Below are 27,554 nucleotides of genomic sequence, written 5' to 3'. Positions count from 1 at the left end.
TTCAAAGGATGATTTGCAGAACTTTTGTAAGGAGCTGGAGAGTAGGGCTAATTTTAGAGAGCTAGCAGATGTATGATCTGAATTGGCTCTTTTGTACTCTGATTCTGATCCTCTGCTGCATGGGTGAAGTTTGTAAATTGTGAGCTGAAAGGGACAAATGATTTATGGCTCCTAGTGGACCAGCTCTCTATAGTGTTTCTCAAATCTTCAATTTCGTTCAATTTTGAATGGACATTTCAATCAGCTTGCTGTTTGATTTGCCAAAGATTCATAGCAGCTGAAATTCTGGCGTATGGCAATGTGCATCGATTTTACTAGTAATGGGCAGATGTACTCTTGACCTCACAATCTACCTCGTTATGACCTTGCACCTTATTGTCTATCTGCACTGCACTTCCTCTATAGCTGTGATACTTTGTATTCTGTTATCGTTTTACCCTGTACTACCTCAATGCACTGTGTAATGAATTGATCTGTATGATCGGTATGCAAGACCAGTTTTTCACTGTACCTCGGTACAAGTGACAATAATACGCCAATAACTATACCAATAGCAAGATAGTTTGTTAGGGCAAGTACCATTATTCCATCCTTCCTTTCCCAATAAGAAGTCCCCAAACTCTTGTTTGGGCTTTCCCCATTGAAGCATACCCATAATCTGTGGAGGGAGGTGCGTGAACCCACAGTCTAATATTGTACATGACGTAAACACAGATGTTCAACCGCTGAGAGTCCTTCTTAAAACTGGTACTCATCTTGATGAATTTTTTTGAGGACTTTGAACCCAATTAACCACTGGAAATTTGAGATCTATTCAGTCCAAAAAAAATGAAAAAGGGTTATGTTTTGCTATTGATTTACAGAAAGCCTCATTCATATACCATCATCAGTAGACATTAACTTCAAATAACACATACTTGGTTATTGATCAAAAGTAAAAATATACATTCTGATAAAAGGATATCTCCAACCAGGCCAGCATTTATTATCCATTCCTAATTGGCGTGGAGAAAGTAACAATGATTTGTCTTCACAAACCAATGAGGTTGACGATGCTCCCACGATGCCGTAGGGTATTCTAGGACTTTGACCAGAGATCTAATGGCAAACCATGACCTTTAAACACATTACTCTAGTAAAATTATTCTAGTGACTCTAGTACTCTACCATATCTTTCACGTCAGCCTTCTGTCAGCAATCATATTATAGGTTGGCCTCATTGAAGACTGGTAATTCACTGTGTCACTTCAGGCAACCCTAGTTTCCAACCCAGGTTGGGTTTCCTTGTTTTGGCGGCTGCCTAAGGGTTACGATATCATTTAATCTAACAGCAAAGCTTGTCAATATGAAATGAGGTTGCACAGTTCAGTGGAAGGAATGAAAGTTTGGATGTTCAGCTCATGCTGGTCAAGTACTGACTTGAACTTGTGTTTGTGTTCTGTTTACTCTGGTATTTTGCTGTAGAGAGTGACAGAAAAGCAAGGCTGAATGCAGCTAAATCCACTAACCAAAAAAAACCCTTTCACACAATGCACTAAGGGTTGTGTGAAGGTGCTACTCCACTGAATTCCAAGCATGATGTATTTCTCATTGCTTGAGTTACTGATCAGGAACCCACATTATTGGCTCCAGTTAAACAAGAGAATGTGTGTAATTTATACAGATTTTATTCAGGAGCTTGATCCTCTGAGTTGAGTTTCCCTATATCAAGCAAGTGTGATTTTAGTGAGATTTTACAATTTCACAATATTCTGCCTGAACTCTGCTGGAATGAGGATTGTCAGGTGACTTGGGCAAGAGTGTTTTCACTGATTGGTCCAAATGTAGATGGTCTTTCTGATCAGGAATGATTAGACCAATTTTATTTGGATAACAATCTAAGACTGATCATGTGTGCTTTCTCTCCAGGTGCTGATATCAATGCGACAGATCCAGGGAAGGGGTTTACTCCACAACAATGGGCACGTTTTACAGGGCGGTATGAAACAGTCTTCCTCATGCAAAAGCTCCTGGCCAAGCCTTGCCCTGTCCAATTCAGTGATAACTATAAGCCCGAGTGGCCAAAACTGAAAGAACTTGTAGCCAAAGCCAATGAACCCAAGAACTGTTTAGAAAAAATTTGTGAGACTCTCAGGTCAGCATTGACCATCAACTTTCCTCACGATCCAGAAGAAGATGGGCCTCTTGACCACATGGTCAGAATGACCACTGCCATCACCAGCCCTTTTGTTGCGACTGGATGCAGGACAGTCTGCCCAAGCAGCCCCCCTTGTGTGGGGAAGAAAAGGTACACAGTTCAGGAGATTCTGCGGCAGCAAGAATCTCGGGAAACAAAGGCTCCAAACAAGGATTATGTTAAATACCGAAAACTATTTCAGAACTCTCAACTGGTCATGGTCTCGAAAAAGAAGGAAAGGAGAGCCAGCCTACAGCTGCTGAGGTCTTCCTCCGCACAGGCATCAGCTACTTCCTCCAGGAGGAGTAGTCTAATGCCCTTGGGCATGCTCAAGTGGAGTACTGTTCAGCCAGGCATCGTGGTGCCAAAGGTGCGCGTGGTCAAAGCGCCCACTCCAACTTACCACCCTGAGAAAGTGCGCAAGAAGAGCAGTGCCAAGGGCAGCAACTTGCTGGAACTACCCATATGGAGGTATAAGGAGCTGAAAGAGGAGAGAAAGAAAGCAGAGGAAGAAGAGAAAAGGAAAGCTCAAGAAGCAGAGAAAGAGAGAACGCACAAGGTAGCACTAAAAAGGAAGTCATAGGGATAAAAAAGATGTGTCAAAATGGAATGCACAGCAAAACCAGAAAGAAACTGGAATCTTGCACTTCTGAACAATTCCTCTGCCAAACAGGAAAATTTATTAACCAAGAGAGGCCTGCGAGTCTTATAAGGACCAGGTCAACAACTGATATTTACAGGTTCTCAGCATAAGCAGTTGAATGTAATGGGTAGTTCATGTTATGGTGCAAGGTGTATGATTTTAGTGTTACAGGACATGGCTAAGTGTTTCCTGTTTACTTGCACAGTGTGTCTGAAATCTTCAATTAACACAATCCACCCTTGTTGAAAGTGTCCAGAGGTTGCACCTTTGATCTGAAAATAGTTTCGAAGCTGTATTTAGTCTCCAAGTCTGCAAATTGTCAAAAAGCATTTTCTTTCTTTGTTATTGATCATGTGGACGGTGTAGTTCTCTGTTTAATAAGCCAAGTGCTAAAACATCAGGCACTTGCTTCTGTAGGTTTTCCTGGAGAGATGGAGCAGAGACCACATTTACCTCAAGCACCCAACACATTGATCACCATGGCTTTAATAGGACAGAGGTCTAGCATGCCAATAGAAGTTAAGTTCAGTTCATTAAACTGTGCCACAATCACATTGGAAGAGCTGCACCTGCTATGATCAATTAATGTTCTGAAATATACTGGAATCTGGTATAATTTACCAGTGATTTTCTTAAGAACAGTAATTCTTATTTCAATGGTGACGCTACTGGATTGAGAAACCATGGTCATATGTTTGAAAGAAATGTTGTTAGCAAACTAGTGGACAGCTCTGAGAAGTTGTTTGTTTCTGAGGCTTGCAGAATGTGATTGGGTAGCTGTGGAAAAAAAAAGCTACAAGTAGCAGGATCTAACAATTCACCTTTGTTTTAAAGAAAAACACTTCAATATATAATCTACCTCTGAATCACCTGTCCCAGTTGTATCCTACTGTGAGCTGCTGTTGAAGCTTAATTCATTTACTGATCCTCACTGTAATCACTTGCTCTTCCAGGGCAGAGGTTCAGCCCACAACAAAGCAACAGTCCCACTGAGGAGTAGGGATATTATATGCACCCTATTTGGTACAGTCTTTTGGAGAGGGCAGTGTGCTGACTTTCTAATCTTCAAGTAGTGCACATTTGTGTTAGGCTTGTGCTGGGCAGCAGGAGTTCAGCTACAAGTGATTCTTTGCAACATTCCATTAGAATAGTGGCCAATTTGTTACTGAATATTCAAGATGTTGCTTATCCCCTTTTTGATCCAGTGAAATGCAAATGATAATTAAGATACAAGGCCCTAAGATTATGTATGGAATAAGACAATGCAAAGGGGGTAAGTATCAGTTTAAAGAGTACCAAACTACATACACCAAATCATATTTGGAATTCTCTCTTTAGACTCAGTTCTATAATTGCTCGAGGTGGAAATTGGTCTTGGTCTTTTGTATAATCAAGGCTAGTCATGGTCAGCAGAATTTTATGAGCCATTGTTTTCTCGCTTTTCAAAGTTTGACATATTTGAGTAACTTTAAACGCTGATAGTACAGATTCATTCACAATATTTGGCAAGTATGAAGTATTTTTGTTGAAAGAATGCATTATTGGCTTTGAGGCAGTTGGGTCAGTTTGAAACAAATTACCCAGTTTTTAGTGTAATTTAGTGACTTTATCGTGTCCCGCAGGATTCTGCAAGGCAAGTTTACACAGTGGTCTCTTTCAGGTAGTTGTGAGGATACCTTTAACAGATAGTTAAATTTAAGAATGATGACAATTCTTATGCACTAGGTTGGAAATTTCATTCATCCAAAGGGCCTGCTTAGCAGATTTGTTAACTAGAAGGCAGAATGAAACCTTCCTCTCCATGAGATCTATCTCGTTTGTAAAGGTAAATTACGTAGAAAAGACTTGCCCCACTATGCCTAATAATGTTTTTGGGTCTATGCTATCAGTTCAGTCAAACATCATTGTATTGTTACACTACCTACACATGGCATTAAGCCTGAATCTGGTTTCATTTACAGGAACAACAAAGGTTGTACAATACCAGCAAGCAGATCAGACAACTTAGGATCTCAGTTCTAGGTGTCAGACTTTAACCTACAGACCAGGGCATCATTTTCTTGTCACTTCATTCAGACAGGAAGTATTATGCAATAAGCATTGTAGAGAAATAAAAACAGAAAATGCAGGAACCATTCAGCAAGTCAGATTTGATCTGTAAAGTGAGAAAGTGTCTTTTGGGTTCTCTCCCTTTTCCCTTTCTGAAGGTTAGTGACCTGACACATTAATTCTTGTTACTCTTTCCATAAATGGTACCTGACCTGCTGAGGATCTCCAGCATCTTCTGTTTTTAATTTAAATTTTCCAGCAGTTGCAGTTATTTTGCACCTGAAGCATTGTATGAGACTCAGCAAATTAACAAACATTATCAGTGGGATTACACTACCTATATGTCAGAGAAATAATCACTTGGTGCTGTAAATGTGCTTCCAGTTGATTTAGACAAGTGTTTTAGTAAAAGTAGCCAGTTCTGGATCTAAAAATAATCCTGTCATTAACCTAATCATGTGAACTTGAGATGTTTAAATATTGACCACTTCAAACTGTCACTGTCTTTTCCCTGAAGTTAAAACATGGACCTTAAGTAGACTATACACATCAGAACTGGGTAGCTGGCTCCCCATCAAAACTGTGACACAAAAGGCAAGCTATTCTTTAAAAAGTATGAAGAGAGACATGGTCAAAAAGACCCACAAACAAGTGCTCAGAAAGTTTACAGCTGTAATTGTTTTTCTCTTTATACCCTTGGGCTAAAATCAATAAAACTAAAGAGGATTTTTAGCCCTATCTATTGATTTGACCACAAAATGTGGGCATCTCTGGCAATGCCAGTAATTATTGTCCATCCCTTATTGCCCCTGAACTGAGGAGACTGTTAAGAGGCAATCACAGGGGTGTGGCTGGAGCTAGAGGCGAGACTGTGTAAGGATGACAGATTTCATTTCCTGAAGTACACTAGTTAATCAATTGGTTTCTTATGACAATCTGGTAGTTCTGTAGTTACCTCTAAGCTAGGTTTATCTTTACATGAATTTAATTACATGAATTCAAATTCCCCAAGTCATCCCTGTGAGATTCAAACTTGTGTTTCTGGAAAAGTGATCCAGAATCCTGGCTGCTAGTTCTGTAACTTAACCACTACCATACTACAGATTGCTCAGCTAGAGCTTTATTTATGATCTGTAACCCTAGGTCACTTCCATTGAAAATGTAATCTTACGACCCCTATTCCTCTTAGGAAATGGCCAATGACCATAAACAGCACACCCTGGGATGACACTGGCAATATGCAACTAACAAAATAAATTTTGGTACTTGGGAATCATTTGCTTTGGGTAGACATTCTCATTATAGAAGAAAATCCTTAGCACATGTGCTCTTTATTGTTCAGTTAGTGATGTAGCACATTTCAGCCCTGGGGTGGAATACATTTTATAAGGCAGGTCACTCAGGGATGAGACAGTCCACAGCAGCTCTGACATACAGAAATGCATTCTGCTGTCTTTATTGAGTTCACCAGCTAGCAATAATTTTAAAAAATGGTAGAACCTTTCCCTATTTGTGATTTTATGTGATATTAGAGGGAAATGAGTTAAGATGTCATCATTATTTAAAATGTAATGGTCCTACACTGTGGCAGAACAAGATGTTTATATGCAATTTTTTTTAACTGGAATACCAAGCTATTTTTACAAAACAACTACATAATATTTAAATCTTGTTTTAAAATCATTTTAAGGTTACTGAATTGATATGGAAACTCAGTTTAAATGTTACCAAGGATGATCCTTGGGAACAGAAATACTAAACATGATAATTATGGATACTTTCAAAAATGCATCAAATATTGAATGTCAAATGAAAAGTTTAAAACCACACTATAATTATTGTAAAACATTGTTTTGCATTAAAAAGAAAACTGGTTGAAAATTCATTGTCACCTTTTTCATCTCCATACTTTCTGGGTCTCAGTGGATTTCCTTTACAACACATCAGGTACGTAGCAGCTTGCAATTTACATCAGCTGGGTTTAAACCTTAGAGAACATCTGATATTTAATTTGCTGTCTTAGCCTACATATGTGCCACATTGTCTCAGCTGTGTACCTACTCATTTCTAGCTCGAATATTCTGTTTTTGCCAAATAGGAAAGAGCAAAATTGTGCAGAATGAAAATGGTACCTTTCATTATTAATACATGCTTTGCTCTTATTTAAAAGTGGATGATCCACTTGCCTTTCTGATACTGCCACCCTCAGAAGCCAACAGGAAAGAAGCAAACACTTAAAATACTAGATGAGATGGGGAGCACCTGTGGAGGCAGAAACGGAGTTAATGTTACAGATCAGTGAAGTCAGAGCTGACAGATGCCTTTTCACGTAGACACCGGTTGGGGGGGGGGGGGGGAGAAGGTTGGAACTGAGAATGGACAGAGAAAATAGAGCAGGAGGGCATGTGGTCAAGTTAGTGATGATCTCATTTCAGAGATAGTTGATAGTATTACTAAATTTGATTTCTATTTCCTTTCAACAGGACACTCCTTCTAAAGCTCTATAGAAGGCAATTAATGGCACAGTTTGACCCCAAACTCTTATAATTTCTTGCTCTACACAATCGCTGGCAACAAAAGAACTGCAATGGCCATTTGATATAGTTTCAGAAAGTACTGAGATGGCTATCCTCCTTATTACAATTACCTTGTCACCCACATGATCAGCATGTATAAGGAGTAGATAATTCAGGCCCTGTTAGAAAGACCATGTCGTCGTGACGAAGCTACAGAAGTGAGCTACTTTGCTGTGTTGCATGGGGTGCAAGCTTCTTGTTGCCCTTGGTGTTATTAGTTTGGCCAAATTAGAGTTACTAATTTGTTGATCTGCTTCATGACCATTCATTACAGTTATAAGGACCACCTTCCTTTCTCAGTTTTGGAAGTAGTTAGCAGCTGCTCCATGCCTTCACCAAAGCACACGGTTGAGATTACAGATGGAAAAATATTTTATACTTGGAAAGTTGCCCATCATTGAATGTTAGCAGTAGCTAAATGTAGAGAGAACATACAACTCTCAGAAAATGTAAACTGCAAATTAGTAAATAAACACAGCTGTTTAACTACTAATAAAATCCCTTCATTGGTCCCTGTGGGAACACATGATTATGTAAAGAGTCATTTTCATTTAGTTTCTTATCACTCTGACTACTATATTTACTCAAGCGACAGCTGAGTCCAATTCTCACGCTCATAGATACAGTCCCACTCCCATTCTGACCTCTCTGCCCTTGCCTCCGACACTGAAGCTTAACTCAAGTGTATAATGAGGGAACTGCTTCTCCTTCAACAATTGTAGGCAATTAACAGTTCTACCATCTCAGAGAGTTAGTGGATGGAGCTGATTTTATTCCACACCCCCCACCCCCAAAACAGCTTTTCCTGGATATTCTGTTGAATCTTCATTAACTCCTTCCATTGCCACTTCCTTTTACCTAACAACATCGTTTGTCATTTATTCTCTCCAACCTCTCCCTTTTGTTGCAGGGCTGTTGTGCATATGAGATATTAAAATGAGTGTTTACAATTTCACTTGCTGTTCAAGATTTGGCAGGATACTGAAGACCAGGGGCCTTCTCCCAGTGCCATAGTCAATATTCATCCTGAAAACAAACAACATTACTGACAAGCAAATTAACTGGTTATTATCTCAATGTACTTCATGGAAGCTTGCTGTATGTTAATAGCTTACAAGAGCATTGTGCTTGACTCTCATGATCTGGAGATCATTAAGGAAACTTAAATTCAGTTACAAAAAAAAACCTGGAATAATCAGTAAATGGTGACATTGAAATTATTGGATCGTCATTAGCAATTCATCACCTTCACAAATGTCAAGGAAAGAAACTTGCTGTTTTTTTCCTGTCTGGCCTTTTAGGCCACTTCCCAGAGCAATGCATTACTTTTTAAATGCCCTCTCAAGGAAAACTGGTTAGACAATAAATGCAAGACTTTGCTAACATTTCTCATGGGTGGGGGGGTGGGTAAAAAAAAATGCCTGCAAATTTTCCTTATTTACAATAGTGACTACACGTCAAAGGCGTATTTAATTGGACATAGATTACTTGGGGAGATCTTGAGCGCATAAAAAGGGCTACAGCAATGTCGAGGTGTGCAGAGATTAAATTGCCAAGCACACAAAAGGGGAGCTCGAAATCCTGAAGAGGATATTCTCATTTACAGCACACATGCTTCCAATTACCTCTGTGTTTACTTCTGGCACACACACTTCAGCTTTTTACAAGATTCACAACATGCATACAAGTGACAGCAATAACTGTACTAACAGGACATACACATACGCTATGTGCTCACATATGCACCAATGTCTGACATTCTGCAAACTATTTCTCTATCATTCCAGAAGCAGAACTGTTATTTCTGAAATTATATATATATAAAAAAACAAATTATTATCCCAGGTATCAATTTAATTAAAAAATGGCTAATTAATTTCCAAACATGTTTTGACAAAGTTTACAAAATTTAAAATCATGAATCTGTTTCTAAAGAGAAAAGAAATTGCTCCAAATATCTGACACATTAGAAGACTGGTTAATGGTTTGATATCTCCCATAGGATTACTGATCTGCACCAATATCTGTACATTCATTTCAAGCGGTTGGGCTCTTCACTTGCGGGGCTGGTGGATGGAATGATTGATCTGATGTGAAACAGGCAGTTTCTCCACTGATGGATAAGGCTTCTGGTGGGCAACTTGTGCGGCAGCTGGAGGAAAGTCTTTATCCCCCTGTGGAAGGAAAACCCAAACGACAATTAATCTGTATCGATCAACTTCAGGTAGGCAATTGAACAAACCCATCCTTCTATAAAAGTTTTCAGGAGAACCAGGCTTCCATTTATATTGCGTCTTTGATGACATCAAGACATTCCAAGCTATTTTATAGCTCAAAGTACGCATGATGAAATAACCATTATAGTTTTATAAATCAGGTGGTCAACCTGTATACAGGAAGTTCCTACAAACAGCAAAACAGTACAAACTGAATCATTTATTTCATGTGACTTTGAAGGGCAAATATTGGCCAGGAAACCTACTCATTTATTTTATATGACTTTGAAGGAGAAATATTGGCCAGGAAACTTTTTTTTTAAATAATCCATGGGATTATTTGCTTCTGAGGGGTAGATTGAGCCTTCATTTAAGATCTCATCCAAAAGTCACAGGAACAGGAACTGGCTGTTCAATTCAGATCCCATCTTCCACCATCCAATTACATTATGACTTATCTGTATCTCAAATGCATTTACTTGCCCCAGTTAATGATTCTTACTGTTTTTGTCCAATTTAAAGCTATCATAGCAAAGTATATTAACTGCTTTCTGACCTGAATGGTTGACTTTAAATTTTCTGACTACAGGGAAATAATTTCTCTACATCTACTCAAAAATGGCTGTCCAGCACTCCATTAGGAATATCAGTCTTGATTATGCATTGAAATTTCTACAGTGGGGCCTGAATTTTCAGTTGCAAGATGTAAGAGTGCTACTGTGTTCCCCCTCAGAAGGAAAGGCTAATGATAGCTATTGTGAGTTATTGTTCAGCCACTGTTCAATGCAAGTACTTCGCTCTGAAATTCATCCCAAGTCAGTTATATGGTTGTATTGTACTCAGCCTCCAGAGGGAATGAATTCTCTGGGCTCATCTTCACTAGATTTCAAAAAATGCACTTAATTGCCTGTGAAGTATCCTGAGGTTATGAACGACAGTATACAAATGCTTTCCTTTCATTTAAAACAACCCCTTCCTTACAGTGAGAATTAAGGTTCCAGAACTTTAATTCAACTATCTGTGTTCTCATGTGTGGCCCCTCTTAAAAATTTAAGAGGGGCAGCACTGCACAACTTGCACACCCAGAAAGGTTGGGATAGTTGCAGAAATTAATTTCCAAAAGTAAACAGTTTAAAATTCCCAACAAGTGGTTCCTGTATTACTTGATTTTTCTTGGGTTTTCCCCAATCTTGCTGTTGATAGTCTTCCAGAGATCACAAGAATCCCCACAGGGGAACAACTGGTAAATAGTTCCAGGGTTCTTGCATGTTTTTGGAGAGATGGTTGAATTTGGAAATCCAGCCAGTATATGTATAATGTCAATATGTCTCTGGCAGTGAGCTTTATTTTAGGTACCCCATCTAGTGGTGAAAACCAAGTGCAGCAGCAGAGAAAGTCCCTAGTTTGGACTACATTAGATTACTAAATATTTCAAACCAGTTACCAATACTACCTTTTTCTGTTTCTGCCAATAGTGCAGAAGTTTTTAAGTGAAGAGCAACTGAAAGCTTTAACCAGTATCAGAGACCATTGCTCCAAACATCTCCCAAGGAGACAACCTTTCTCAAGCCTGTCTCCCCATCTCATCTTTTCCATGAAACCACCAGCTGCTCCCTCACTTTTGGCCCCATTAAATTGTTCACCTGCCAATTTCCCTAGCCCCTGTGTTAGGTATTATTAACTGTACCCTTTCCTCAGATACGGTTTCTCTGTGTCTCAAATCTATCGTTCTCCTCCTAAATAAAGCCGTACATAGTCTCTCTGCCTTTGGAAACAATGTTCCCAGTACAACCTCTCTTCTCTCCAACCTACTGAATACATTACTTCCCAACTACCAAGTCAATCTCTCTCTCTGATAACTCTGAGGCTGAACCAGACTTTAGCATTTTACATAGAACAGTACAGCGCAGAACAGGCCCTTTGGCCCACAATGTTGTGCTGACATAGCTAATCCCTCCTACCTACAGAATGCCCATATCCCTCCATTTTCCTCTCATTCATGTGTCCATCCAAGCCCCTCTTAAAAGTCCCCAATGAATTTGCCTCCACCACCCTATCAGGCAACACATTCCAGGCATCCACCACTCTCTCAGTAAAAAAGTACCTCTCACGTTTGTTCTGAACCTACCCCCCCTCACCTTAAATGCATGCCCTTTGGTATTGGATCACTCAATAATGGTAAAAAGATATTGCTTGTCCACCCTATCTAGGCCCCTCATAATTTTATACACTTCCAACAGATCATCCCTCAGCCTCCGCCGCTCCAGAGTAAAGAGCCCAAGTTTGTCCAGCCTTTCCTGATAGCACATGCCCTCTAATCCAGGCAGCATCCTAGTAAACCTCCTCTGCACCCTCTCTAAAGCCTCAACATCCTTCCTATAGTGAGGTGACCAGAATTGCGTGCCATACTCTAAATGCAGCCTAACCAGAGTTCTATAGAGATGCATCACAATTTCTTGACTCCTATACTCAATACCCCAATTAATAAATGCAAGTATTCCATAAGCCTTCTTAACCACCCTGTCTACCTGTGTAGCCACCTTCAATGAGTCATGGACTTGCACCGCAAGGTCTCCCTGCACTTCAACACTGTTAAGGGTCTTGCCCTTAAGAGTGTATTGCCTCTTGACATTAGTTCTACCAAGGTGCAACACCTCACATTTATCCTGGTTAAACTCCATCTGCCATTTCTCTGCCTACATCTGCAGCTGATCTATATCACGCTGTATCCGTCGCCAGTCTTCTACACTATTCACACCACCACCAATCTTGGTATCGTCTGCAAACTTACTAACCCATCCATCAACATACTCATCCAGGTCATTTATGTACATCATAAAACAGCAGAGGTCCCATCACAGATCCCTGTGGAACACCACTACTCACAGGCCTCCAGCCCGAATAAGTCCCTTCAACTACCACCGATCCACACAGCCAACTCTCCACGGACCCCATGCAACCGAACTTTCTTGATTAACCGATTATGTTGGATCTTGTCAAATGCCTTACTGAAGTCCATATAGATGACATCCACAGCTCTACCTTCATCAATCTCTCTCATCACCATCCCATTTGGCCAAGAGTTAAATGACAGATCTGCTCCATCTCTACTTCCAGCTCTGTAACAATGCCTTGCTCTTGGCTCATTTCCTGCTGAAATTCTCATCCACATTGCTACCTCAAGTCTTGAATATTCCAATACTCTGCTGGCTTGCCTCATATTTTCCACCTACTATAAACTTGAAATTATACACTGGCTTAATAATAATACTACAGCTGCAGAAGGGGTGGATAATGTAGAAGGATCCTCTCTAGAGTCAATATGGGTGGAAGTTAGGGACAAGAAAGGAGCAGTTATTCTACTGGGAGTATTCTGTAGGCCCCCCAGTAGCAGCAGGGATAACAAGGAGCAGATTGGGAGGCAGATTTTAGAAAGAAGCAAAAATAACAGTGTTATTATCATGGGAGACTTCAACTTCCCAAATATTGATTGGCACCTGCTTAGTGCCAAAGGTTTAGATGGGGCGGAGTTTGTTAAGTGTATCCAGGATGGATTTCTGTCACAGTATGTTGACAAGCCGACTAGAGGGAATGCCATATTAGATCTAGTTTTAGGTAATGAATTGGGTCAGGTGACAGATCTCTTGGTGGGTGAGCATTTGGGGGACAGCGACCACTGCTCCATAACCTTTGGCATTGTCATGGACAGGGATAAGAGCAAAGAGGACGGGAAGATATTTAATTGGGGAAAGGCAAATGATGAGGCTATAAGGCGAGAACTTGAGAGTGTAAATTTGGGATGACATTTTTGAAGTGAAATGTACTATTGAGATGTGGTCGTTGTTCAGGGATCTCTTTCAGGATGTTAGGGATAAATTTGTCCCGGTGAGGCAGAGAGGGAATGGCAGGGTGAAGGAACCATGGGTGACAAGGGAGGTGGAACAACTAGTTAGGAAGAAGGTGGCAACATACTTAAAGAGTAAGCAGCAAGGATCAGTTAGGGCTCGTGAGGAATATAGAGTAGCAAGGAAGGAACTTAAGAAGGGGCTGAGGAGAGCGAGGGGACATGAAAAGGCTTTAGCAAGTAGGGTTAAGGAGAATCCCAAGGCTTTTTTCTCGTACGTGAAGAGCAGAAGGATGGCTAGAGTAAAGGTAAGTCCGATTAAAGACAAAGGTGGGAAGATGTGCTTGGAAACTGTGGAAGTGGGTGAGGTTCTCAATGAATACTTCTCTTCAGTATTCACCAAGGAGAGGGGTCTTGATGACGCTGAGGACAGTGTTGGTAAGGGTAATGTTCTAGAGTATGTAGATATCAAGGGAGAGGATGTGTTGGAGCTGTTAGAAAATATTAGAACAGATAATTCCCCGGGGCCTGACGGAATATTCCCCAGGCTGCTTTGTGAGGCGAGGGAGGAGATTGCTGAACCGTTGGCTAGGATCTTTGAGTCCTCGTTGGCAATGGGAATGGTACCAGATGATTGGAGGGTGGCGAATGTTGTCCCCTTATTCAAAAAAGGTAGTAGGGATAGTCCAGGGAATTACAGACCAGTGAGCCTTACATCTGTGGTGGGTAAGCTGTTAGAAAGGATTCTAAGAGATAGGATCTATGAGCATTAAGAGAATCATGGACTGATTAGGGACAGCCAGCATGGCTTTGTGAAGGGAAGATCTTGCCTCACAAGCCTGATAGGGTTCTTTGAGGAGGTGACCAGGAAGATTGATGAGAGTAGTGCAGTAGATGTGGTCTACATGGATTTTAGTAAGGCGTTTAACAAGGTTCTGCATGGTAAGCTTCTTCAGAAGGTCAGAGGCCATGGGATCCGGGGAAGCTTAGCCGTGTGGATTCAGAATTGGCTTGCCTGTGGAAAGCAGAGGGTTGTGGTGGAGGGAGTGCATTCGGATTGGAGGGCTGTGACTAGTGGTGTCCCACAGGGATCGGTTCTGGGACCTCTACTTTTTGTGATATTTATGAATGACTTAGATGAGGGGTTGGAAGGGTGGGTTAGCAAATTTGCAGATGACACAAAGGTCAGTAGTGTAGTGGATAGTGTGGAGGGCTGTCGAAGCTTACAGAGGGATATTGATAGGATGCAGAGCTGGGCTGACAAGTGGCAGATGGAGTTCAATCCGGAGAAGTGTGAGGTGGTACACTTTGGAAGGAGAAACTCCAAGGCAGAGTACAAGGTAAATGGCAGGATTCTGGGCAGTGTGGAGGAGCAGAGGGATCTGGGGGTTCATATTCACAGATCACTGAAAGTTGCCTCACAGGTAGATAGGGTAGTTAAGAAAGCTTATGGGATGTTAGCTTTCATAAGTCATGAGGTGGCGTTTAAGAGCCGCAAAGTAATGTTGCAGTTTTATAAAACTCTGGTTAGACCACACTTAGAGTACTCTATCCAGTTCTGGTCGCCTCATTATAGGAAGGATGTGGAGGCGTTGGAGAGGGTGCAGAGGAGATTTACCAGGATGCGCCTGGCTTGGAGAGTATGGATTATGAGGAGAGACTGAAGGAGCTAGGGCTTTACTCAGTGGAGAGGAGGAGGATGAGGGGAGACATGATAGAGGTATACAAAATATTAAGAGGAATAGATAGAGTGGACAGCCAGCGCCTCTTCTCTAGGGCACCAATGCTCAATACAAGAGGGCATGGCTTTAAGGTAATGGGTGGGAAGTTCAAGGGAGATGTCAGAGGGAGGTTTTTCACCCAGAGAGTGGTTGGTGCATGGAATGCGCTGCCTGGGGTGGTGGTGGAGGCTGATACGTTGGTCAAGTTCAAGAGATTGTTAGATAAGCATATGGAGGAATTTAAGATAGAGGGATATGTGGGAGGAAGGGGTTAGATAGTCTTAGGTGTGGTTTGAAGGTCGGCACAACATAGTGGGCCGAGGGGCCTGTATTGTGCTGTATTGTTCTATGGTTAAAAGTCTTGTTCGTTCATCACACCTGTGCTCTGTGGATTGCACTGCCTCCCTGCCTGTTATCAATTCAATTTTAAATTTCTCATCTGTTTTCAAATTCCTCCTCTGCCTTGCACCTCTCTATCATCTCCTGCCTTCCAATCCTGTGGATCCCCGAATTAATTGCTCCACCATGGGTGCCCATCGCTTTAGCTTCCTACACTCCGAATTCTCCAATTTCCTGCCTAAACTTCTCTATCCTCTTCCCTGATGTTAGGATGCCTATATCCAACAAATTTGGTCCCCTGTGGTTTAGTGTCAAATATTGTCTGATAATAATCCTATGAAGCACCTTGGGATGTCTTGTCAAGGTAAAGGCATCAATAACACAAAAGACTGAATCATCAGCAGAAGCAATATGAGCTCTCACTGTGGAAGCTCAATGGGAAGATCATGCTGTGACCAGATATAGATACTGGAGTGGTCACAGGTGCAACAGGGCATGTAGCAGAGGTGACCAAACCACAAAACAAATGGCCAGATAAGTGTGTTTAACCAAACAGGAAAATACAAAGTAAAATGAAGGGTTAGAAATAAATCTAGTAACAAAAATCAAGATAAACTATTCTACCAGGAAAATGGTTAAAATGTGTTGACTAAACAAGAAGATCCTTTTAAAGGGAGATTTTATGAAGGAGAAAGATTATGCAGATCAGATAAGTAGTAGTAAGAGAAGGCTTGTGGGGAGTATAAACATCTGCCCAGATCAGATGGGCCAATTAGACCATTTCTGTGGTGCAGGTACTTGTACTTTGCATGTAATGTAGAAAAGGTGGTACAAGCTGGAATTTAAAAACTGGAATTTATCTCAAAACTACTGAACATAAACCACAGTTCAGTTACTGGGTGAAAGAGCAAAAGCTTAACATGTATGAAAAAACACATGGAAATCAAGAGAAGGGTCAACACCCAACATGTTAACCAGCCCTTTTCACGTTCTAGCAACCTCTGCCTCTTAAAAATAATTTTGCATAGAAACAGAATAAAATTGAGAGAAATAAACTGTATCTTACCCTTGCTAAAGCACCAGAGATAATTATTGGTACAGTTGGTTTAGGGCTGTAAAAGAAAAAAAAACATGTGATTGAACTAATCAGAATTGTTATGATTCCTCATCTACTCCAGGTGATGAAGGAAAATTCATTCATGCAATTCAACACCAACGATATATAAAACACACAAAAACACTAACATTTACATAAAGCATGAGGTTTAACATAATAAACATTACTGACAGCAACGGCAATATGTTAAGGTTTACTTGTCATATTTTCCATTAATCATCACTTAGTGATTTATGACCAGACTTCTTTCAGTTTGTTTTTATTCCCTTTTCCTCAATCATCCTTTCATTCAACCCTTTCCGTATAATTGCTAACTTTCTCATGCCCCATTTCAACCCATTGTTTATCAGCTCACAGAATGAAGCAAGCAGGCTAAAACCTAATTATTAGTTCACTCTAACAAATGCCTTTTCTGACATTTTCATGGAATACCAGTCATGTAGTAAGCTCAATGGCACTGTAACACAGTGCCCCAAAATACCCAAGATAGATTATATTGTCTCCAATTGACAACAATACAAATTACCTTCTGCAGAATATAACTCAAATCTTATAACACCATAACACACAATTGCCTTTTCGATAAGAATGATACCACACATTTACATGTATTTCTTGTATAATAGCATTGTCATTAGTGCATGAGTGCTTCCTATATATTTCACGATGACTACATCCAGAAAATAGAACAGTGCAGGAGAGGAAAAGGCCCTTCAGCCATGTCTGTGCTGACCATGATGCTAATCTAAACTAAACCCAACTGCCTGCACATGGTCCATATCCCTCTTCCGTGCCTGTTCATGTGTCTGTCTACATGCCTCTTAAACACTGCCATCATAACTACTTCCACCACCTCCCCACTAGCAAGTTCCAGGCACCTACCACTCTGTGCAAATAAAAAATCTTGCCCTCGTAGATCTCCTTCCTATGTTCTCTTGTATTTGACATCTGGCTATCTACCCCATATATGCCTCTCATAATTATGTATTTCTATCAGGTCACCCCCCTGTTTCTGATGCTCTAGAAAAAAACAATCCAAGTTTGTCCAACTTCTCCTTATAGCTAATACTCTAATCCAGACAACATCCTGGTGAACCTCTCTAAAGCCACCACATCCCTCCTATAATGTGGCAACCAGACCTGCATACAATACTCCAAATGTGGCCTGACCGAAGTTTTATACAACTGCAACATGACTTCCCAACTGTTATACTCAAAGCCCTCACCAAACATGTTGTCCCTCTGTACATCAATGCTCCTAATAGTCCTGCCATTTACTCTATACTTTCCTTTTGCATTTGACGTCCTAAAATGCATTACCTCACACTTGTCCAGATTTGGATCCGATTTACCAACTCACCATGGATCCCAAATGACTTAATTTCTGGACCAGCCTACTATGAGGGACCTTGTCAAATGCTCTTGTAAAGTTCACGTAGACAACATCCACTGCCCAACCCTCATCAATCATCTTTGTCACTTCCTCAAAAATGCAATCAAATCTGAGAGGACCTTCCCCACACAAAGCTATGCTGACTATCCCTAATAAGTCCATGCATTTCCAAATGTGAATAAATCCTATCCCTAAGAATCTTCTCCAATAAATCAAGTACCAGATAGTTTGCCAGTTGAGGGTTAGTCAGGAAAGAGAAACTTTCATTATTATTCCCCTGTACTTGTGTGACCTACTGTATACTATGAACTATTGGCATCAATGTACAAAATTACCAAATGATCTAAATGTATCTTCTGCTACTCAGCAGTCAAAATAAAAAGTTTGTATTTGTAACATTTCAGAAGTTTCTCAAAGTAATTTATGTACAATGAATTATCCCACTACAAACAAAATTAACATCCTGCAGCTGAACACAGTACAGCCAGTCTACAGGTTACGGCAGGGTTCCATTCCTTAGAAATTTTCATAACCAAAACTGTTTGCAAGTCAGAAATGAATAAAAACAGTGTGTGGGTGAGGATCGCATGAACAGTTGTGATGGGAGAGTGAGCAGGCGTGGGAAGAACAGCCATCAGCCGGCCTCACTGGCTCAGTGAGTGAGTTTGCTCAATTCTTCCAGCTCTGCTTGGCTCAGGGCGGGGTGGAGGGGAGGGAGAAGGCACATGGAAATTCCCACCCACCAGAAGATGCCTACAGCCCTGCAGCAGCTGCGTAAATCCATTCCGCTGGTCTCCCAAATGTATGGACTGTCCACAAGTTGGGCATTTGTAACCTGGGGAGGACCCGTAATAGTTCTGAGCCAAGTACCAACGTTTATAAATAAGATTCAGATATACAAGTCAAGTCAATCATTTTGCAAGAATAATTTAAATTAAGATCCATATTAAATTCTATAGCTAAAACTTTTATTTTAACGTGCCGATTTTGGCAGTATGTGCACTGCTGTTACTGTCATAAAATAACTTTCACATGGATACATCCACGATTTATTTTTCTCCCACACAAATAAATAAAGTTCATGTTCTGTTTTGAGAACTTGCAACAGGGCCTTTATTGAGTCTTGGCTTATTGAGTTAATAAAACTGAATGTGAAACCAAGAGGAAATTTCATGTACAAGCTGATTTAATACTCTGTTAGCTAATTTTAAAAGCAACCCATTGTAAAACTATCAGGTGACAAAAGCAGACAATGAAGAACTGAATGAGTGTTTTGCTGTGAAATATACATTGTCACACATAATCACTACAAGCTTAAACACTAATAAACATTGATATGTTTAACATGGGTGCTGATATTTACTTGAGAACAGGAAGAGAGCAGGATGATGGCAATAGGAAATTTGGACAGGAAACTTGGAACCACAGGTATCTTTAAGTGATTTGACAGAATTAACCACTGAATGTTTAACATTTTTGATAGGTTTCTGCCTGCCAGCCACAGACTGGACTGCCTGTCAACAGAAGTAGGCAAGTCTGACGTTGATGAGGGGATGTCTTGCATAGATTAGTTTATTGGGTCCTGATAGAAATATTCCCATTCCTCTTGGCCATATATAGTGTAGCAGAACCCTTACACCAAGAATCTGGCCCTTCTCTTCGCATTTTACCTGCAGGTATTCCCAAAGCCCAGGAATTCAAGCTTTCTTGTGTAAAAATACAGTTAAGATGACTAATTTGCCTCTGGAAATTGGCAGATTGGAGTTGAGCTAGAATATTTCAAGTCTTTCTACCTTCCCACTCAGACTTGGCTGAGCTCTCCTTGGAAATTAAAATGCTGCTCTTAATAGTGATTAAACTAAAGGCATTTAAACACAAATTGAATTCATTCCTGGTACAGAGGCACAGGGCCGGAACCTTTCTCTGTATTTTTACAAAAAAGACATTGTTAAAAGAAAGTTGCCACAGATCACAATCAACTAACAGCTTATTAAATATTTTTTTGTCACAAAAGAGGTGTACAGAAGTGGCAGGGCACAAGTGTAACTGCTGGAGGAGGCATGTGTGGCAACATAAATGGCATCCTTGCAGACTGGCAAAGTAGGGTTTTAAGGTGACACCATCATTGGCCTTCACCTAATTTATAACCCATTCAAAAATAATGACCTCAACTCCCTTGTGTTTTGCGCTTAACTGAGGATCTTTCATGCAGATCACTGTTGAGAACCTTTCAGATATCCACGTACAAAAAGGCACAGGGATTTCCTCAGCTATTTCAGCACTTCACTTTCTCAAAGAGATTGTGAACTTTGGTCAGGTAAGAACTGTCTCTTTTCAATGACTATTATTATCCCTGCTAAGTCATGCGGACATTTATCACTGTCATTTCATTGTCACTGAATCAAGATCCTGGAATTCTTCCCAACTAACTCACTACGGGAGCACTTTCTTCAAAGAAACTGCAGCACTCAAGGTGACCTATTAACGGGTGGGAAATGAATGCCGCCCTTGCTAGTGATAACCACAATTCAAAAATGAATTAAAAAGAAAATGGTCCTCAAATTTACCCCATAATTGACTCTCTTCATTCATGCTTTCTGCAGTTACTTGTGTTCCTCTGTTGTCTTTTTATGAATGTGGGCATCATGTTTGTCTCTTTCCAATCCACTGGCACCACTCCAGTGTTTATTGACCACTGTTCTTCAATATTTTTATTAGTGTTCTGGATGTAAAGGTCGGGGTATGATCTGCTCATTTTTAGACTGTAGTAAGATCTGTGCAAGTGTTAACACAACAGATGAAGCTCAAGAGTTTTTCCAACAGATCTTGATCTGTTGCAAGATTTTAATCACGACTGACAAGTGGCCTTTAGTTTGGAAAAATGTCGGTCTCTGCCTCCTTACAAACATACTTTCAGCAAAATGGCACAAATGAAGGTGGAAAAAGAGAAATTTCTGGGCATTCTAGTGCACACATTCTAAGGCACAGCAGTAATGTCATGAAGTGAGAGCAGGAATGAATAGGGAGTCAGAATAGGCAATTGATGATACAATTTATACTAATCTGTTGACGTAAGGAGGATCTGACTGAGTTCATCAGATAGCAAAGAACTGTGTTCCAATTAAATAGATTAGAGAGCACCAGGAATCACAACTTTAATTTAAATCTGGCTCTGCATAACTTGGTTGTCAGGAAGATTCCTCCCCCTCCTCCCCACCCCCCCCCCCCCAACCTTCCAGAGACCGTGCCTCTCCAGAACACACTGCCCCTCTTGAGGATTAACAGCTACTCAGTGTACTTTTTCAAGAGGGTATCAGTTTCTAAATGCGGCAAGAATTCCCTCTGACAAAAGGTCATGTTGCAGGAAAGTATGGGTCCAGCTTTGTTTACCTGGGCTTGTCAGAAAAGAATTTATCAGACTCCTCCTTTCTACTACTCCCTTCCCCCAACCAGCCTTTCAATTATAACTGCCCCCTACTATTTACCTCAGAATATCTGCACTCCAAGTCTGATCTCTTGTATACCCCCCCTTGATTTTCATCACACTGTCACTGCAGCCATACTTTTAACAGGCAAGATCCTAAACTCCTGGAATTACTTCCCAAAATCTCCCTTTTCTTTACTCCTTTTAGACATTACCTTAAAGACTTACTCGCTGACCACTCTCATTTGTATGTTGAGCATTCCATTATGCGACTCAGAGTCAATTTCTTTGCAATAGTCCGCCTGTGAATGTGGTCAGCCAGCTCTTCTTGTGATTTACTTCAGGCCTGTTTACATGTTGCAACAGTGATGACAAAGGTGCATAATGCACAAGGAAGATTCCGACACAATTTTGCATATGTACATGGAAGTGCTATTTAACTTTCAAGATCAAATTTGCACTTCAAATCCAACCTACAGTGAATTAAACTATGCTATACAATAGTATTTTAGTTAAAGTGTCAAAATGCATGTGAATGCTGCTAAAAGAAAGAGGAAATGTACACAAACGAAACAAAAATGATATGAATTACAACACTATAAATTATTAAGCCAATAAAAGGCTGTTTGGAAATTCAGAAATTGTACAATATAGATATGGCTTCAAAAAAAACTACAGAAAAAATACACCAACAATCTCACATTGATTATTTTTAGTTCTTCCTTCTCAGGACTTCATTAAAATAAAAATGAGACGATGCTTTGATTATTCACACAATCACACACTGCATTTAATCAAACACTTAAATTCTGACTGCTCAATTAGCCACCTGGGGGCAGCCTATCTCCACAATTTATACAAAAGCACGTCATAATGCAGATTTATGATTGTTTCAATAGAGTCTGTGCACTCCTTGCAATGGTCCTCTCACAGTAACTGCAGCATTTACATACCCCAATATGCACAATCTTTGGACCTACTAATGAAGAGAGCTCCACAGATTAATTTAAATCTCTCTTTAACCAACAGGGATATTTTCATCATTTACCCTGGAAGACCTCTCCATTAAAGCGTAGCCTTCAACAAAAAATACACAGTCCCAGGTTTGCAGGCAGTGCTCCTTTTTACCACTTATTTGTCTTAGGAATTGTTATACACCAAGTCCACAAGGGACAGGGGCATGGACTTCCCACAGAAAACAAAAAGAAGAGGATACCACTGGGAACCTCTTATTTGTACTTAATACACCACCAAATAAATGTAGATATTCTTTTAAAATGTTATAGGGGATAACACGCACATTAATAAGCATTAAGAGGCATAGATACCAAAAAGGAATTGATATGAGATTGTAAATTTCTTCCATTGAAACTCAGAAGCAGTGATGGGTTTTGAAATCACAAGGTATAGATATGCAAAGACTGCTCTCCATTAGAACACACAAGAGGGAACCACTTGACACAAGTGGTCTGGAAACTGATTATTGTACTTAAATAGACAATATTTATTGGTTTCCTGACAGGTGCGCACCTATAGATATATTTGAAAAAATTCAAGATGTGGCTTGGGGCCGACCTCACAAATACATGGATGTGTTTAGGAAAGCAGTGGATAATGAGGACCCAATTGCAATTTTCCATCCTGAGCAGTTCTATTCTTAGTCCCATGTCACCCATCAGTGAGGAGCATTAAGAATTATCCCCACCAGGCTTGCATTATTTAGAGACACCTGGTGGCATAATTACTGTCATACGTGTCATGATAAATGTATAAATCTATTTTCTACAGTTAACATGGTAAGAGGCTTTTAGGGAATTCAGTAGTTTAGTCAGCTAGAGGCGAGTAGCACAGTATCTGTAGGTTCTTCTATACTGCTGTTTAATATGGCAAGTAAGAGCTTATAAACAAACTACCTTTATTGATGGTGAACAACAATCACCCAACAACAGCGACTGATGAAACAAAGTCATACCACATGACATTGGTACATGGTCCAAATGGTACAGTGGAGCACAAGAGTAGTCATTCAGCTCCTCGAGCCTCTGTCACCAACCAACCAATCATGGCTGATCCAACATTCCTGGTCCACCTTCCTGCCTTCTCCACATAACCCTTGATTCCCCTATGATTGGAGATCTAGAAATCCTGGCCTTAATCATACACAGCTCTCTCTATAGCAAGGAATTCCAAAGACTCACAGCTCTCTGAGAGAAGAAATTCTTCCTCATCTGAGTCTTAAATGGGTGACCCTTTATTCTGAGATCATGTCCTCTGGTTCTGGACACTCCCTTGAGAGAAAACGTCCTCCTAACATTTACCCTCAGAGTCTATTCCCTAAAGAATCTTGTATGTTTCAATAAGGTCATTTCTCATTCTTCTAAATTCCAATTAACAGAGTCCCAACACATTTAACCTTTCCTTGTAGGGCGATCCTTCCATACCCCAGATCATTCTAATGAACCTTCTTTGCTCCAATTAATACCTTCCTTAAATACTGCACCAAAATTCACAAGACGTGGTCTCACTAGCACCTTGCACAGCTGCAGTTAAATTTTCCTACCTTTATACTACAAACCCCTTAAAATATACTCCCCATACACTGCACTGCTTCCCCTAAAAAATTACATCAACAGCAACAACTGCCTGCACTTACTATTCTACCAATTGACTTGCACCCAAATTTACATGTTAATTTACACATTAATTTGCACAATTCGTCTTCTACCTCTCAATGACAACAATGCAACATAACCAAATTTAACAATTCAACCGGGGGTGGGGGGTGGTCAAATGGGCCTACTCCTGCACCTAATTCATATGTTCCTACATTAACAGTATGTTTTCCTAATACTAATAAACTCAATAAATAATTTCTTCAAATGGGCTTCACATATGATAAATCTCACATCTTACATTAAAATACTACTTTGGCTTTACATAACCTTGAATACAGTATATGTTCCTCAACATCAACTGTAACTCCCAAAAGTTCACAGAACAATCTTATTAGCTACAATAATTAGAATTACATTATTTCCAAAATATTCCCAAGTATCACAAATCCAATAATAGCAATTTCTAACTTAATGTTTTTTTCTTAATGTTCCCAATATTCCTGTTTTCACAAACACTCTGCTTCACATTCTAACTCTCATCTCAGCTCTCTGCAGACACCATATCTTCCTTTTCTCTACTGATCCACTTGAAGTTAAGTCATTGTCTTTGACCTTCCATCTCTGAATGGCTTCCAGGCCATCAGCAGCTTGATCTTAGCTTGCTTCAGGCCATTTACCAGTTCGGTGAAGAGCACAAGTCTTGTAATCATCACATGCATCTCCAAGATGTTCACAGTCTCTTCCACCACAACAGCGCTATCCAACTTGATTGAAGGGTTTTGCTCTGATGGCCTGCATCTCACTTTCCATCTTCTCAGTTAATTCCAGTAATGGCACAGCCAAAGTCCCGATACACCAGTGGATCAGCTGTCTTGCATCATTGAAATAAATCACAGAGTCCACCTCTGAAGCAATTGCTACCAAGGACTGGAAGTGTCCCCAATACTCAGAAAAATTAAGATAAATCTCTCCTCCATACTCTTTGCTCAACCTGCTCATCAAGGACTGTTTGTTATTCCAAGCTCAATCTGATTTGCATTTCTGGCTTACTTGGGTGCTGTGCTCTCCTATGCACCTCAGTGGCCAGCATGGGCACTTCCAACAATGCACACCTTCTGCCAAGGTATCTCACTGCTATTGTACTGTGTAATTAACTGTTTTAGTTGCTACCCCTCTATGAAGGAAACATGTGTGCTGCTCTTGCCAACAGATGCTCAAGTAGATAATGCTGTAAGTCCACCAGTTTTGAAAAACAATTTTAATATCACTGAAGATTTAATTTGCATTAATGTTCCCAACTCACACTGTAAATTCACATCTGTATCACCATTCTTGCACTGAAGTGCAATTCCACAGCAGCCCTTGGTTTGCTACTGTATGACTTTCCTGTAACCTCTTATGCACACAACCTACACATTTCTTCACTTCGCTCATCAGATGGTCTCAGCTATGCATTCCTCTTCACATGGGCTCTCCTTGGACTCCATCTTTATTCCTGCACTGCTGCCTATACTGTGATCACCACACTTTGCTGGAGTGGCCATGTCACTCACTTGCCCAACACCAGAGTCCCGAAACAGACACTCTATTCTAATTAAACAGAGTCCTGGTGAGATCATGCCTGGAATATTGTGTACAGCTGAGGAAGTGCAACAAATGCTTCACTAGACTGATTCCTGGGATAGTGGATTTGTCATACAAGGGGAGATTAAGCAGATTTGGGATTATTCCTCTATAATTTAGAAGGATGAGAGGCAATCTTATTGAAATGAACAAAATTCAAGGTGTCTGGAAGGGTTGATTTGGAGTTGGATGTTTCCATAGCTGGGAGACTCTCAAAACAAGGGTTGGCCATTCAGAATTGATGAGAATTCCCCCCCACCCACATGTTTCATCACCCAGAAAGTGCATTTCTCTAAGAATGTGGAGTAACTGAATATATACAAGACAGCAGGTGATAGATTTTTAGATATTAATCAAGAGATATAGGATTTGTACAGTAGAGTGGTGCTGAGGTAAAACAAAACCTCAATCATGGTCATACTGAATACTGCAGCAGGCATGAGGGGCCAAATAGCCTACTCCTCCCATTTTTTGTTATGTTCTCATGTACATATGTTGTCACTTTCCAAATCAGTGCTTCTAAAAGGTCATCTCTACTTGACATTCATTGTGATTCACTGTGATATTGCCTGCATCTTTTTCCACTCCATTTACAGTATCTGCCCTCATTCCTTCTTTCCCTCCCAAGTTTCCCTGGTCACCTTGCACCCTACCAACTTTCACACACAAAGGGCCATCCCCCACCATTATTCCCACAACACCCTTTTTGGCATTCCAAAAGGACCGTTTCCTCCATAATGTTGTGGCCCACTCACATAGACACAACACCGGCCTTTCCAGAGCAGCAGGTAGCTCACATGCAGCAGCAATATACTGCATATTTCTAGCACATTGCATTTGTTGCTCAGGAAGAAATTTCTGTGGTTAGTAATTCCAGATTGGGCGACTGGTTTGCCTCAGGTTCTGGTCTCTTGCCATTTTGATTCTCCATGCCACCAATGCTCTTCCCTCATCTCCTACACCAATCTAATGACATTCCCTGTAAGCCCAAGATGAAAAGTCTATTCTCATCATCTTTAGACTCATCTACAACCATTTTTTGTTTCTTTATTTGACCTGTTAATATGCAATTGCTTTACATCATCATCCTTTTTATCATTCCAACAGATGCAACCAATCAGGCATTTCCTTTTATTCCTCCCTCCACCCCACTGCTCACAATCCATTACATTGATAACCTTTTCCAATTCTGGCAAAAGATGACAACCATGAAACTCTGCTAAGAATTTTCAACATTTCTTTTTAAACCATAAAGTGCTCAAATGCAAGCCAATGACATGTAAAACTGAGTAGCATCAAGAAGTTTAGTAACTGTACTAAGGAATAAAAAAAAGAGAAAGGCCAATTTCAATGTTTAGACATAGAAGCAAAATAACAAATAGTCCCAGCAGAATGCAGTGATGTTGAATCAATTAGAATGTCTACTGAGGCTATGCGAAAGGTTTAACAATGCACCGGTCAGACCTGACAGCCAATTCCACAAAGTCTCAATAAAACTACAATAGCATTTCATTCCCTGACCTTCAGTGTGAACCTCATTACTCACCAAGCAGTAAAACCAGAAGTGTCCTTATGATTTGTTTCCCCATTCCCTTTGATCCACTGAAAGTTTACAAGGCTAAATCAGGGACTATAGCTTTGTTTCTTGAGGTAAAGACAACAGTTAATGTTGTCGAATGCCCAGGGTCGTTCATTACAAATTTACCCCCTAGCTACGTAGTTAATCTACAAAATAATCTTTTTCGATGAACTGCAATAAAAATAAATTATGAAGGAGTGTTGCACAAGAGGAATGAAAATTAAAACCTGTCATGTGTT

The 27,554-nt window shown here is 40.3% G+C and overlaps 2 protein-coding genes across 2 annotated transcripts in view; one reads left to right on the top strand and one right to left on the bottom strand.

The window, feature by feature from the left end:
* LOC127570834 (ankyrin repeat domain-containing protein 33B-like) overlaps positions 1 to 6,753 on the top strand; it is a 46,275-nt gene extending 39,522 nt beyond the window's left edge. The window contains exon 4 of the mRNA XM_052016704.1: positions 1,909 to 6,753. Coding sequence (XP_051872664.1) covers positions 1,909 to 2,759 — 851 coding nt within the window. The 3' untranslated portion in view covers positions 2,760 to 6,753. The remainder of the gene's footprint in view (positions 1 to 1,908) is intronic.
* A 2,524-nt stretch (positions 6,754 to 9,277) lies between these two features.
* Positions 9,278 to 27,554, bottom strand: part of dap (death-associated protein) — a 57,528-nt gene continuing 39,251 nt past the window's right edge. Inside the window, exons 3-4 of the mRNA XM_052016705.1 lie at positions 16,631 to 16,676; positions 9,278 to 9,618 (exon numbers count right to left, since the gene is read on the bottom strand). Of these exons, the coding sequence (XP_051872665.1) occupies positions 9,499 to 9,618; positions 16,631 to 16,676 (166 nt within the window). The 3' untranslated portion in view covers positions 9,278 to 9,498. The remainder of the gene's footprint in view (positions 9,619 to 16,630; positions 16,677 to 27,554) is intronic.

This window comes from Pristis pectinata, chromosome 5, assembly GCF_009764475.1.
Source record: "Pristis pectinata isolate sPriPec2 chromosome 5, sPriPec2.1.pri, whole genome shotgun sequence".
NCBI lineage: Eukaryota > Metazoa > Chordata > Chondrichthyes > Rhinopristiformes > Pristidae > Pristis > Pristis pectinata.
This window is presented reverse-complemented; position numbering and strand designations above follow the sequence as displayed.